This window comes from Cydia amplana, chromosome 17, assembly GCF_948474715.1.
Source record: "Cydia amplana chromosome 17, ilCydAmpl1.1, whole genome shotgun sequence".
In the NCBI taxonomy this organism is placed as follows: domain Eukaryota; kingdom Metazoa; phylum Arthropoda; class Insecta; order Lepidoptera; family Tortricidae; genus Cydia; species Cydia amplana.
Window position 1 is genome coordinate 5,062,122 of NC_086085.1, and position 14,730 is coordinate 5,076,851.

General features: G+C 43.2%; 1 protein-coding gene across 1 annotated transcript in view; it reads right to left on the bottom strand.

The window, feature by feature from the left end:
- LOC134655742 (baculoviral IAP repeat-containing protein 6) overlaps positions 1 to 14,730 on the bottom strand; it is a 96,618-nt gene that overhangs the window by 34,824 nt on the left and 47,064 nt on the right. The window contains exons 30-37 of the mRNA XM_063511208.1: positions 14,418 to 14,635; positions 12,248 to 12,413; positions 10,451 to 10,534; positions 9,338 to 9,463; positions 8,399 to 8,701; positions 7,180 to 7,407; positions 5,212 to 5,455; positions 4,312 to 4,547 (exon numbers count right to left, since the gene is read on the bottom strand). Coding sequence (XP_063367278.1) covers positions 4,312 to 4,547; positions 5,212 to 5,455; positions 7,180 to 7,407; positions 8,399 to 8,701; positions 9,338 to 9,463; positions 10,451 to 10,534; positions 12,248 to 12,413; positions 14,418 to 14,635 — 1,605 coding nt within the window. The remainder of the gene's footprint in view (positions 1 to 4,311; positions 4,548 to 5,211; positions 5,456 to 7,179; positions 7,408 to 8,398; positions 8,702 to 9,337; positions 9,464 to 10,450; positions 10,535 to 12,247; positions 12,414 to 14,417; positions 14,636 to 14,730) is intronic.

Consider the following 14,730-nt stretch of genomic DNA (forward strand, 5'->3'; position numbering starts at 1 on the left):
CATTAAATCTTTGAATATTGTTTAAACGAATCAATGACAATGTTTGTGTTCTCTGGCCAGTTGCTAAAGCTAACAAAATAACAAGTTTCTTTGTAATATATTCAATCGGCAAGGATTCGTTTGGAAAAAAATTTGAAAAATAATTTAATACAATCATAGGATCCCATGTAACAGTGTATCTTGGGAAGGAAGGTTTTAATCTAAAAACTCCTCTGAAAAATCTTTTAAGGCAATCATCTTGACTAATACAATTAATTGAAATTAACGAAATAGCCGACCGGTGGTTATTTAACGTACCATAAGATGCACCATCTTGTAGGCAACGATTAAGAAAATCTAATAGGTTATTGATTTTTACATCATAGATATCATTGATGTCATTAATTTGGCAATATTGCCACCACAATTTTAAGCTGGATGAGTATTGCGATAAAGTATTTTTTGATAAGGATGATACCATCACTTGTACGGCCGAATGAGGAACTTGTCTTCTCAGGAACGCTTGCCTGACAATATAGTCACAGCCAGGGAAAGCTGGTGGTGTAAGGGATGAATTTGCCTGAAAACAGATGAAAGCAGATGCTTACTTGGCGAAAGTATAATAATTTTGCTAACTGAAAGCGATATTAATAACGGATACCACGCCTGAGATGGCCAGTTAGGAAAGACAAGTATGCCGGTGGCCTTATCGGTTATTATTTTTTGCAACGTTTTGAGTATAAGAGAAAACGGTGGGAACGCATAGAAGAAATACCTATTCCAGTTAACTGTGAACGCATCTACATTAAAGGCATACGGGTCTCTCTTCCATGAAATATATTTCTGGCATTTTGCGTTAACTCGGGAAGCAAAAAGATCTATTTCAGGCTGGCCAAATAATTTAACTATTTTGTCGAAGGCTCGAGAAGACAGTTCCCATTCTGTATCAATATTAACCTTCCTAGACTCAGAATCAGCATCAATATTACGTGTAGACTTTATATAGGAGGCATAAATAAAGATTTGATGCTGTTCACACCACTGCCATATATCACGTGTGATTTTGTTTAAATGCAGGAATTGGACACCGCCCATTCTATTAATATAAGAAATGGCAGTGGTGTTGTCGATACGTAATAGGATTTCACAATGATTATAGTCTTTTGCAAACGATTTCAAGCCGAAGTAAGCCGCTAAAAGTTCCAAGTAATTTATGTGTTGTTCTCTTTCTGTAGATGTCCAGAAACCCCCAATTTTCTCCCCTCCACAAGCGGCTCCCCAGCCAGTTGTGGATGCATCGGTGAATATCTCTAAAACATAATTAAATGTACGAATAGGGTTGTAAATATTAAGGATATTGTTCTCCCACCAGTTTAGATCCTCACATAAAAACCTTGGAACTTTCATGACACGATCATAATTGTCAAATTCTGAGAGAGCTAAATACTTGGCTCTTTCTAAAGATTTCGTATATACCCAGCCATATGAAACGGCTGGGCACGCTGCTGTTAGCGTACCTATGTACCGAGCAAAATCTCGAATCCGTATCTTATCTATTTTTTTCAATTTCCTTGTAAGCTCTATAATAGACTGTCTTTTTTTTAAAGGCAATTCTAATGTCATATTTCGTGAGTTTAAAATAAAACCAAGAAATTGACAAGTTTGACTCGGGATCAAAACACTCTTTTTATAGTTAATAATAAATCCTAATTTGGTAAACAGTTTAATTGTTTCTGTTGCATTCTCTATGCACTCCTCGTATCTATCTCCGATACATAGAGTGTCGTCTAGATAGGATACGGATTTAAAACCCCTCGATCGCAAATGAGTCATTACAGGCTTCATAATTTTTGTGAATATATACGGCGCCGAACAGAGTCCAAAAGGGAGGGCACAAAATTCATACAAAATACCATTAAACGAAAAGCGTAAATATTTACGATGTTCAACGGCAATCGGAACCGAAAAATATGCTTCTGTAAGGTCCAAATTAATCATAAAACAATTAGACGTCATAAGTTTTACGGCCGTTCTCGAGTCTTCCATTTTAAAATGATCTGCGTGTACAAACTTATTTAACTTTTTAAGATTTAAAATAAATCTCATATCTCCACTACTTTTAGGCACGAGAAAAATACCAGATATAAACTGACCATTAACCGGCCCACAACGTCTAATTGCTTGAATTTCTAGCAAATGTGATATTTCTTTTTCAATGGCCGAAGATTCGCTACTACTAAACGATTGTTTAGGGTACAAAGCGGGATCTTGATTTGGTATTTCAATAAAGGGAATTTTGTAGCCCAAGATAATATCTAGGACGTTATTATCAGAAGTAATAGTACGCCAGGCATTAGAAAAAAAATCTTAGTCGACCTGCCTGTACTTCTACGTCGCACGCCGGTATGGGGACCTGGACCGCGGCGCCGGCCGTCGGCTGGGTGCGGGCGGCGCTCGGCGCGGGGCGGGCGGGGGAGGGGCCGGCGCTCGGCGCGGCCGCGGCGGTGGCAGCGGGGCCGCCCTCGGTGCTCGCTGCCCGCCGCCGCGTTGTACTGGCGGTCGGTTGACGCGTTGCTGGCGCGGCGGGCCCGTCCAGTTTAAATTTGTGGTTGTCGTAGAGGGCGCCGTAGGCGCGATCAACTCTCCTGTCTTCTTTATTCCTCTTGATGACTTTATGAATTCCCCCAAGTTCTCTCCGAAAAGGAAAGTATCGCGTTGCCGCTCTTTGAACAAGACGACATATGATTTATCTAATAACGGCATAATTAGAGACCGCCGTGTGTCTGTCTCTAAGAAGTGCGAGTCTGCGAGAAGTTTACCGGCGTCGTTAAGTATTTTAACTACCTCCGATCCCTTCATAGACTTTGTCAGTATGCCGGACATAGCTTTTCCTAAGGCTGCGATAGCGCGACCTATTTGATTCTGCTTGGAGGAAACGCGGGCATCTCTGCTCCGGCACGCTTCGGTTAGCATGGCAGACACCTCGGGGTTTAGCACTGGAGGCTTTGACAGGGGAACGTTTTTAGGAAAAAGATATTTCTTTAAAAGGTCTTCTTTGATCTCCTTTGCAAGACCCGTTTTAAAAATGGGCTCCCATCGCTGAGATATATCTTGCAAAATAACGTCTCCCCACTCAGGGGTATCTGTGACGGAATCCCCAAGTGCAAGAAGCAAATCAGGGTCTACAACCGGGTCATCTGGTACCGGGACGGCTGATGATGATGATGGGTCATTCATTTCCTCTTCTTGTGTAGCCAACTCGGTGCCAGGTTCTGCAACCACATCATGTTCATCCGTGTACTGCTCCGTCTGGACGACGTCGTTATTGAGATGCCAAGTGCGTAGCGCACGCGCGCAGGAAAAATAATGACGGTCCAGGCGAGCGGCGGAGTGGACCTACCGTACAGGGTAGTGTTGGAGTGGGAAAACTAGTTTTTTGTCTTTCTTACTCTAACGTTATTTAGCTAAAGTGCGAGTGGAATAGCGTGTAGCGGAGCTACTACATGGTCAATTTAAATCTCGAGACGAAGCCGGGATAATCGGTGAAATATTGCGTTTATGTATATAGTTGCTATACAATATTTTTTTGGATGGAATGTAAGGAATCGCATGGTACCCTTACTTTTATCGTTTTTAGAAGTTAAAAAAAACTTAAATTTTGAAACTTTCAGGTCCTGTATTTTTGTAATTTTTCAATATTTTATTTTAATATCCACATTATGGTTATAAATTGCTCGTTTGCTATCTATTTTACTCGATTTTGTTATAAAATTCAACATGTGTCATCATCCCTATTCTGGAAAATGTATGCCCGGCGGCTGCCGTTCCTCAACCCACCAACGGAGCGGCAGCTGACGTCCCCGAGGGTTCATTGCATATCACCCTTAACCACTTTACGAGATATCGCCCGAGATGCGATGGATGACCGACACGGGTTGCACTCCGGGAGTGCCGGCAGAAGTGAAAAATTAATGACTAGTGCAAAATGTTTGCAGCACTATGTATACTTGAGGTTAACGTCATCTAGCGTTATTTCGTCGCATTACTTGTAACCCCTAAGCACATCAGTGTTAGTACTCGAGTTATATTATTACCAGTTAGAGGGAAACTCACTAGATGGCATTGAAATCAATAAAGAAAAACTCAATGACATCGTAACAGTTTTTCGATCAGGTCACGTGTCCGTCTTACGGTCACGTGACCGTATGTCGGGAGTTTAAAATTTTTTTTTCACCTCAAAAAGTGCACAGCGCCGCTAAAGAAGTTTTCACTTCAAAAAATAAATTATCGCATGTCCCGCGGTCTAACACTCGGCTTATATGTAATCGTTACCTTGCGCGTGCGCCTGCTCGTCCATGTTGAGTAGCGCTTGCAGCAGCGGCGCGCGCAGCTGCGGGCAGGCCTTGGCGGCGGCCAGCAGCGCGTGGTGCGCGTGCGCGGCCGCGCCGCCGCCGCCCGCCAGCGCGGCCGTCAGCGCGCCCACGCAGCCCGCGCCCGACACGCACAACCAGCGCGGCGCTGCCAGGCGGGCTCGAGTGCACGTGGCCACTACCTGCGCCCAGTTGTTGCTGGAAATAAACACATCCAATCAATCAATCGTTTATTTGCAGATAAAACATAGTACAATGCATGCAAATACAATTATATAAAACATTACACCACCGGTAATGTCAAAATTAAACGCACAAATCAAAAGAATACGAATCCAATACAATTAACAATAGGTATTAAAATGTCTAATTTGAATTTAATCTAAAGCTCTAGCAAAGTATTCTTTAATGGAATAATAGGGCTTACTAATAAAATATTGTTTCAGTTTTCTTTCAAATGTTTTTAGATCCTGGCATTCCTTTATATCTTTATCTAATTTATTATACACCCTTACTGCGGTGTTGTTTAAACTCTTGTCAAAATATCTAAAATTACTTTTAATTACTAACATGTCATCCTTATTTCTAAAATTAATGCGAACATTCTGTCTGGCTGTTTTGAATAGGTCTTTGTTTTTAAAAACATATAGGCATATAGAGTAAAGGTAAAGAGAAATAGCTGTTAAAATTTTATGCTCTACAAATATATATCTATGCGTGTCCATCCATTAGCCTCCCTTCCTAAAATCTTGGGGAATTATCGTGCGGTTACCGGGGAACTGTACCCTGTGGGCCGCGAAACCATGTGTCCGATGAAAGCATCTAACATAAACGTCATCGTCACAGTAAAGTTCCGACTTACGTATGTGGGAGCGAGTGCGGCGACACGGGTGCAGCGAACGCGGGCTGTGCCAATAATCTCAGTTGCAGCAGCCCCATGTTGGAGCTGTCTCTGGGCTTGTAGAGCCGCACTTGTACGGTGGTGCACACGATCGGCCGCGCCACTACGAGGCGGATGAACGTCATGCCGGCGGTGTTCTGGGGGGGCCCGAGCGGGGCCAGCGTGCCGCCGCACCCGGCTTCCACTGCCACGGCACCTGGGCATGCTGCAAGAGAAAAAACCGTTAAAACCAAAGGTTAAAATACGATCATTTTGTGATTTGTGAGACCTTAGAAGACTCGAGTAAAATGAGCTTTCTTACTACTAAAGCAGTTGCTACAGTACTAAATCTCATGCACTCATATAGCTGGTCAACCAAATCTTGTCAGTAAAAAAAGGCGCGAAATTCAAATTTTCTATGGGACGATATCCTTTCGTGCCTACATTTTTCAAATTTGCCGCCTTTTTCTACTGTCAAGATCTGGTTGACCAAGTATACATTAAACGCACATGTAGGTTGTACAATGTAAAGTGCCAAAACGTAGACATATTTAGCAGCTCACTAAGATTGTTTAAAAAATTAGTTTTTTTCTTCTTTAAAATAAAATAAAAAAACACCTGTATGGCCACCTAAATTAAGATTTCCTCACATATCTCGTCACACATACTAGTACATATGCATGTCATTTATACGTAGTAATAAGTATAAATATGTGTAAATATTTGTATACATATAGGAAACTATAAGTCTATTACTAGAAGAATGTTACTCTATATACTAATCTGTTTTATAAGACCGTTTGTTTCTTAATAAATAAATAAAAAATCTTTACGAGACAAACCGTAGGTATGAATACTCACTAGCCAGGCTGCAACTAATATAGTTGCGCAGTACACGGCAGCCGCAGCGTGAGCGTCAGCAAGGAGTCATCACCGCTTAAGAAATGTTAACACCACACCATTGCGCTCGCGATTCCGTAAATAAATCATAGTCCGTCAAAACCATCGAAAAAGTCAGTATACTTACTAGCAAGGCTGGTGAGGTGCGGATGAAGCTGCAACTCATGCAGCTGCGCAGCATACGGGAGTTGACGCCATTGCGCTCGCGATTCCGTAAATAAATCATAGTCCGTCAAAACCATCGAGAAAGTCAGTATACTTACTAGCAAGGCTGGTGAGGTGCGGATGGAGCTGCAGCTCATGCAGCTGCGCAGTGTACGGGAGTTGACGCCATTGCGCTCGCGATTCCGTAAATAAATCATAGTCCGTCAAAACTATCGAAAAAGTCAGAATACTTACTAGCAAGGCTGGTGAGGTGCGGATGAAGCTGCAGCTCATGCAGCTGCGCATCGTACGGGAGTTGACGCCATTGCGCTCGCGATTCCGTAAATAAATCATAGTCCATCAAAACCATCGAAAAAGTCAGAATACTTACTAGCAAGGCTGGTGAGGTGCGGATGAAGCTGCAACTCATGCAGCTGCGCAGCGTACGGGAGTTGACGCCATTGCGCTCGCGATTCCGTAAATGAATCATAGTCCGTCAAAACCATCGAAAAAGTCAGAATACTTACCAGGGATGCTGCGGATGCCGATTTTTTGACATCCGCGGATGCGATGCGGATTAAAGGCTCACATCCGCGGATGCGGATGTCAAGATAGTACCATAAAAAACGTCAAATATTACATTTTAGTAAATTTTTTTTTCAAAAAACCGGCCAAGTGCGAGTCGGACTCGCGTTCCAAGGGTTCCGTACATTAAGTCCCACTCACGCTTGACTGCTCATTCCTAATAGGTTTTTTTGGTTAATGACTAAATTACCTAGCAATCTAGCATTTACGCCGATGCTAAGACGTTCCTGTACCGACCTGTTCCACATCAAATGATGTTGAAAATAATGCGGAAGTTCCGCGGTTGCGGATGCGGATATTCGCAACATCCCTGATACTTACTAGCAAGGCTGGTGAGGTGCGGATGTAGCTGCAGCTCATGCAGCTGCGCAGCGTACGGGAGTTGAAGCGTGAGCGCGAGCGAGGAGTCATCGGCGCTGAAGAAGTGGTAGGACCAGGCCGCGGCGCGCACGCGGCGTGCGGCGCACGAGCCGCCTGCGTGCGCGGCGCCGCCGCCGCTGAGCAACACGTCAGCGGCTTGAGCTGTCGGGTTGCCGCAGGACACCGTGCCTGAGAGAACAAAAAACAAAACAATGAATAGGATGGAATGAATAACTTTTTCCTAACACTTACCTAGGCTAATTGAACAGAGTAGTACTGTTATTTATTCTGTGACAGAGTACAAAAAGTAGAAGACATATACGACACTATGCTTAAAGCAATTGTGAGTCAGGTGCAATTTGCTCGTGATCTTCCTGCAGGCGCACAAGTGATTGTGTATTTTCATCACCTGGCACTAGTTTTCCCCCAAATAAAACGCCTGGCATTGTTATATTTGAATTAAATACATAATTAGCTATTATATCACACCAAATTCAGAGCTCTATAAATTGCACACCTTCAATTGATTTTACAACCCCTTTGTTGTCCATCCACTCCCGCACCCACTGCTGAACAGCTGCCAGGCGCCCGAATTAATTAATAATGATAGTATGGCACACTAACTAGAGGGATTTCGTTGCTCTATAAATTGCATACCTATTTCCGTGGCTAGCTCTCCGGCTAACTGAACGAGCCGCTCTTAGAGGAATTTACCACGTACCAGCTTGGTCTGTGAAGACGTAACGTCGCTCGAATATGCAAGCGGTAGAGTAATATAACGCAAATTCGAAAGACACAGAACAGATTTAAAACAAAAGCAGTCAGATCTTTTATTTCACATGTTTTACTTTACGTTTTACTGCATCGAGATCTCAAAAATCAAAACAATAAACAAAACAGTGTCCGACACCTTAGACAAATATCGCAAACGAATGGAGAAACACCCAAACTTACTCGCGAGAAACCTGATGAAGGAACCACCAAACACTACTTTTACAAGGCTGAAGAGAAGAGCACCCCAAGATCTTATAAAATAAATATAAGATTTTACGAAATTGATGGGCGTATCAAAGGATATCGCATCACGCACGACTATTAAAAATACTTAATCTCCAGCTAAATGTCAAAGATAGACAGCTTGCAGGATTGAAATGGAATAAAAAAAAAATGTTTTACTTACATAACGGCGCGATATTGATAAGTCCATTGGTCATCTCCAACACCGGCAGCTGATTCTTCTTATTCCCATTATTCGACGACGTCGACATATTGATAAGTTGCGGAGGCAATTTCAAGTAGTTCATAAGAGACGATACTAGGCCCTGGTTAGCGCTAGGGCCCGCTTGGTGGCATTGGGTCAGCTTTTCTACGGCCAGCTCTAAGCCACCGGCATCTATGAAGGCGTTTAGGGCTTCAGGCTTGTCGAGTAGTCGGATTATCAGTTGTTGCATTGCTTGGGATAGGTGGACTACTTCTTCTTTTTCTGTGAATAAGTTCAAAACCTTAGTTTCTACAAGAAATAGTTTGTAGTGTGCGCTAAGCCACGCACACTCTTACGTAGCCTTATTATTATATACGCTAGCACTTAGGAACATTATCCAGAATAAAGACATACTTATAACCGATTGGTTGTCTAAATTTGCTCTGTTATTGTACTTAGTAAACCAGTAAGGAAGAGCGGTGTCTCTTGACACAGGTATCTTGTATGCTTAAAAAGAGACACCAACCTGCATATTGTTAAGCTACTATGTTACTGAATAAATCATTTTTATTTTTATTTATTTTATTTTTAATTAACGTCCCACGCCACAAGTTCTTGAAATCTTCTGTATTTTATTTAGCACTGTATAGATAAACGAAAGGAACCTAACCATGTTTTTTGATTTATTTTTATTGACGCAAGTTTATTTACTTAATTTACAATAATTACTGGACTAGATAGATATTTCTAAACTCGACATGGAAGTCATTTTCTAGGTTTTCGGGATTTTTTTTTAAACACAGAATATTTTGAATACTACGATGGTTTTTATAAACGTCATGGTGAGCTTCATTTTCAGGGTTTCCTAAAGTGCAGAACCCGAACTTGAGGTGTTTTGTACGTAAGTTATACACTCACTAAGGAAGTCCATCAAGCTGGGCAGCATGGCGGCGGGGTTGGAGGCGACGGTGGCCATGTGCGCCACCAGCCAGAACACCTCCTCCTTCAGCGACGCGTATTCGCCTGACGGCTCCGAGTTCATGCCTGCCGACACAACACAGTTAGGCTTCGTTCACACGGCATTGTCCTGCACGTTTTTTTTGCAGTATACGTCTTAACGGATAAATAGTGGCACATACTTTGTGCATAGAACCATTCACACGGCGTTTGTACTGCAAAAAAACGTACATTCTTTATACGTTTAAACGGATACTCACCGGACTTGTCAAGCAAATCGAATGAACTTTAACGTATTCGGTTTGCAGTGGCGAGTAGTATAGTTCTGTTTCGTTCACACGGCACAATTTTATACGTTTTTTAACGAACAAGCGTCTATAGTACTCGAGCGTTTTTCGGAGGGATCACACGTATTTTGTTTGGAATTTCGAGGTTATTTCAAAATGGTTGATGAATCTTCTATAGATAACTAATTATTAATTAATTTAGTGTAACACAACATTATATAGACATCCGAAATAAATTGAAAAACTTTGTTTCATAATTCCTAAGTTTAACGTACCTATAAATTTTCAAATATTTTATTACGCACAGATTTTTTATTTATGGGATGTAGCCAAAACTTTCTATTTTGTTGGCGGCGAAACCGTTATCGCCATCGATACCAAAATAAAAGTACGATGAAGCGTGAATCCATCTCAGACGTCTGCCCACTGCGACAACTGCGTGAAAACTGTCGCTATTCGGCGTTCGGCGTGTAAACGGTTTTTAAACGAATGAAAATCTACCGTGTGAACACCCGACTGGTTGTACGTTTAAAATCGAATACGTGAAAAAACGTGCAGGACGTTGCCGTGTGAACCTAGCCTTAGGGCTCATTAGACGGCGCGCGAACCCGTATACGATTTTAGTTACATTGCGGACCGTTGAGGTTACATCAATTCAGCCGACCGATCAAACAACGCAATGTAATGAAACTCGCACGCGAATTCTCGTCCCGTCTTTCGCTCTTTTCTCGTCAACGTCTAGCTAACATTTGTCTGGTAAAATTATTCTTATGGTTAGGAAATTTACCTGAATTGAGCACTGTCGTGTTCATGCCGTCACAGATGGATAACGTCCTGTAGAACCTCTGCATGATTGCGTGGTTTTGCAGCACTGTGAACAAGGCGTCAATTAAGAATGGGAATGTTACAAATAAAAAAAAAAGCGACCAAGTGCGAGTCGGACTCGCCCATGAAGGGTTCCGTATTTAGGCGATTTATGACGTATTAAAAAAAACTACTTACTACATCTCGCTCAAACCAATTTTCGGTGGAAGTATGGTAATGTACATCATATATTTTTTTTTACTTTTATCATTCTCTTATTTTAGAAGTTACAGGGGGGGGGGGGGACACATTTTACCACTTTGGAAGTGTCTCTCGCGCAAACTATTCAGTTTAGAAAAAAAATATATTAGAAACCTCAATATCATTTTTGAAGACCTATCCAATACCCCACACGTATGGGTTTGATGAAAAATTTTTTTTTGAGTTTCAGTTCTAAGTATGGGGAACCCCCAAAATGTATTGTTTTTTTTTTCTATTTTTGTGTGAAAATCTTAATGCGGTTCACAGAATACATCTACTTACCAAGTTTTAACAGTATAGTTCTTATAGTTTCGGAGAAAAGTGGCTGTGACATACGGACGGACAGACAGACAGACATGACGAATCTATAAGGGTTCCGTTTTTTGCCATTTGGCTACGGAACCCTAAAAATTATAGTATTCTGTCTCAAATGCTCTGAAACCTTTTTATGCGATTGGACAACTTGTCGACAACATGAACAAGATTAATATTTTCAGTACGTTTGAATATCTTGCAGAGGAGGGTTTATTCAAATGGCGTTATTCATAAACGGTTGCTAACTTAATCAGTTGAAGATCGTCGTTTGTCCCTATCTGTCGTTATGCCATAGAGAGAGACAAACGACGATCATCAGCTGATTAACTTAGCAGACGTTTATGATTAAGGGGGAATGTATCCAAATAGGGTTTCTCACGAATATTTTCTGAATTCTATGTGAAGTCTTTTGTAAAAGAACTACTACCTCGTTCTTCGCGTTCTGGTATTATACAGTCAGCAGCAGAAGTAGCTAAGCGGGCGAGGTGTTCAAAATTACCTTGACACGCTCTTATTCCCTTAACAATAAAGTCGCGTCAAAATAATTTTGAACACATGGCCCGCTTAGCAACTTCTGCTGCTGAGGCCGACTGTGCTTTTTGTACATTGACATATATAGTATATCACAGGACTAGCCTTACGGGCAATAACAATGGAGCATGAATGGGGCCAGTACAGCGGTGTGAAAACGCTGCAACGCGATTGGTTGACGAGTTCGCATCATGAGCGCGCGGCCGCACGATTGGTCGCAACTGGTTGCGTTAAGATCGGTTTTCCTAGGATAGCGGTGCCGTCATATAGCGGCCGTCTACATACTAAATAATACGAATAAATATGGATGTCGTAGTATTTCTATGGAGACGGCCGCTATTGGCAAGGTGCGAAGTCGGTGGAGGGGGAAGTGGCGCTGATCGTCACAAACACAGGTAATCTTATGGAATGTCCGCCATTAGTACTAGCGGCAGCCGCTTGAACTAATTTTACTCCATAAGATTTAACGTAGAAAGTCCGCCAAAATGAGGGCAGCACCAGTCGTGCACCTAGCGAATATGACGGCACCGCTTTCGGAGGAAACCAAAGCTTTAGACTACACAATTGGCTCGAATTCGTGAGTGACACCGCTGAACTAGTACCATTTTTAGTGCACGTAAGGCCAGTCCTGAAATATAAGTCAATGTTTTTGTATCATATTGTATCGACATACCTGTATCAGCGACGCAGGGCGCCCTCGGAGCTTGCTGTTTCCTCTCGTCCTCCAGATTGGTCGTGTCCTGCGCTTGCTGCTTGCTCTCATCTGTTTGCGACTGAGAGGAGCCCTCGCCGCCGCTGGTGCCGCTGCTGCTTCCGGCCACGCCCGGGCTCGAGGCAGACTGTAATACGATAGCTATAGTTTGACAAAGGACCACTGACAATCCAACCTCTAGACTGAGCTTAGGCCAATTCTTTCATGAAACCGATGCTGCCAAAAATACGGGGGTGCGGGGGGACGAGGTGAGCGAATCCCGTGCCGTGATTGGTTCGTTCAAAGACACGGACCAATCACGGCACGGGATTGACTCGAAGATGGAGTAACGCTACCGTATGTGTGGCAGAGGGGGTAGCGCGACTATGCTATGTCTAGAGGTTGGATTGTCTGTGCAAAGGACTGTCTCATTTCAACCATAGACAGAGAGAATCATTGTATCTTTGTCTTACACTATTAGTAACACCCAAAAGAAAAGGATGAGTATAGTTTTTTTTGTTCTTATTTACTGACAAATTGGCCAAATATATCAGATGCGTGAAACTCTCGAGTCAAAAGGTTAACGAAGGTAGGTAAAGCGACGATACATAAACTGGGATCTGCACCGACCTCTCGTATGCCGGTACCGGAACGCTGATCCGCGCAGTAAGTATTGAATTCTAATTAATTGTTAATTAGAGTTCAATACCTACTAACGAGAGGTTAAAGCTTGAAGTGTCGATGTCTAATTTCGATTCCAATTTGAGCCACAAGGTAGACTTCCGTGCTAAAGAGAATGTTCTTGCAACAGCCTTCTTTAGGCCCTGGTCTCCTATAAACGCCATCGGCCGCTTACAGCGTCTGCGTCACGATGCTTACTATAGAGATGTACTGTTGTGGTCTGTTTTAGACGTCGACGTCAGCGTCTTTTTTGTTCAAAAACGTTGACGCTGACGCCAGACGCCGCGTACAGCATAAAATAGGAGACCAGGGCCTTAGAAGTTTAGTAACCGGCTTCTAAACCTCCGTCCGTTTCTCGTATCCAACCCCATGATGTGCTGTACGTGTACAGGAATCCAGCCTTATTCTTGCTAATAATCTAACTTAAGTTAGTGACTAAAGGTTTTCTGGAAGAGATCGCTCTTTAGCGATAAGGCCGCCTGTTGTTTACCTCTGTCTTCATGTATTATTTGTGTTTCCATGTACATTTATTCCGAGGTTGCGTCATCAATCCATGACGTATTTCTTAGAGCAGCATAGACAACCTCATTGACCGTAATCCATACATCCTCAGCAAAAAGTTTGGAGATTCAAAAACATATTATTTCGCCACTAAACATTAATTACGTCCAAAAAATAGTTATTTGTACAACAAGAGATCAAAGTTTGATATTTCTTCGAGTGCTTATTTTGAGTCCCGTGCAAGCGAAAGATTCTATAATAGATTCACGAGCGTAGCGAGTGAATCTAATTTAGAATCTTGAGCGTAGTAAGGGACTCAAAAGCGCACAAGATGTAAATAACTTTGATCTAGTGTAGTACACAACATTTTTCACCTCAGCAGTGAGAACATATTAGAGAACCCGAAAAATGTATTCCTTCTTCATCACTTACCTCTATTCACTCATGTTTTCTTAAGATATACCAACAATTAAATTTTCACCTCAGCAGCTCGAACAAGGGTACTTTGCTACTTAAAAACAGTGAGCAAAATCGCATTTTGCTCACTGAGTGAGCAAAGTCGCATTTTGCTCATTTTGTCCCACTCAGTGAGCAAAATGCGATTTTGCTCACTGTTTTTAAGTAGCAAAGTACCCTTGTTCGAGCTGCTGAGGTGAAAATATTATTACACGATGTGTGCAATAAAGAGGATTTGTATTGTATTGTACCGTGTTGGGCTGTCCCGCGGGTTGCGCGGGCGCGTGCAGCAGTTTGCGGCAGTAGTGCAGCAGCTGCGCCAGCACGGCGCGGCGCAGCGGCGCGCGGCGGGCGGCGCCGGCGCCGCCGCCGCCAAGCACGTCGGCCAGCAGCCCGGACAGCCGGGCTTCGGAGCCGGCCTCGCCGCGACCTCCGCCCGTTTCTCGTATTCAACCCCATGGTTTCTTTACGTCCAGCCTTATCCTTGCTTATAATCTAACGTGGGTTAGTATACCGTGTTGGGCTGTCCCGCGGGTTGCGCGGGCGCGTGCAGCAGTTTGCGGCAGTAGTGGAGCAGCTGCGCCAGCACGGCGCGGCGCAGCGGCGCGCGGCGGGCGGCGCCGGCGCCGCCGCCGCCGAGCACGTCGGCCAGCAGCCCGGACAGCCGGGCTTCGGAGCCCGCCTCGCCGCGACCGCCGCCCGTTTCTCGCACCCAGCCCATTGAGTGGTGAGCTGCACATGATAACAATACATATTTTAAGCTTAGAATAAATTTAAAAGTGGAAAAATTACGGGTGAGACTTGAACTCACGGCCTCTGGATCGATA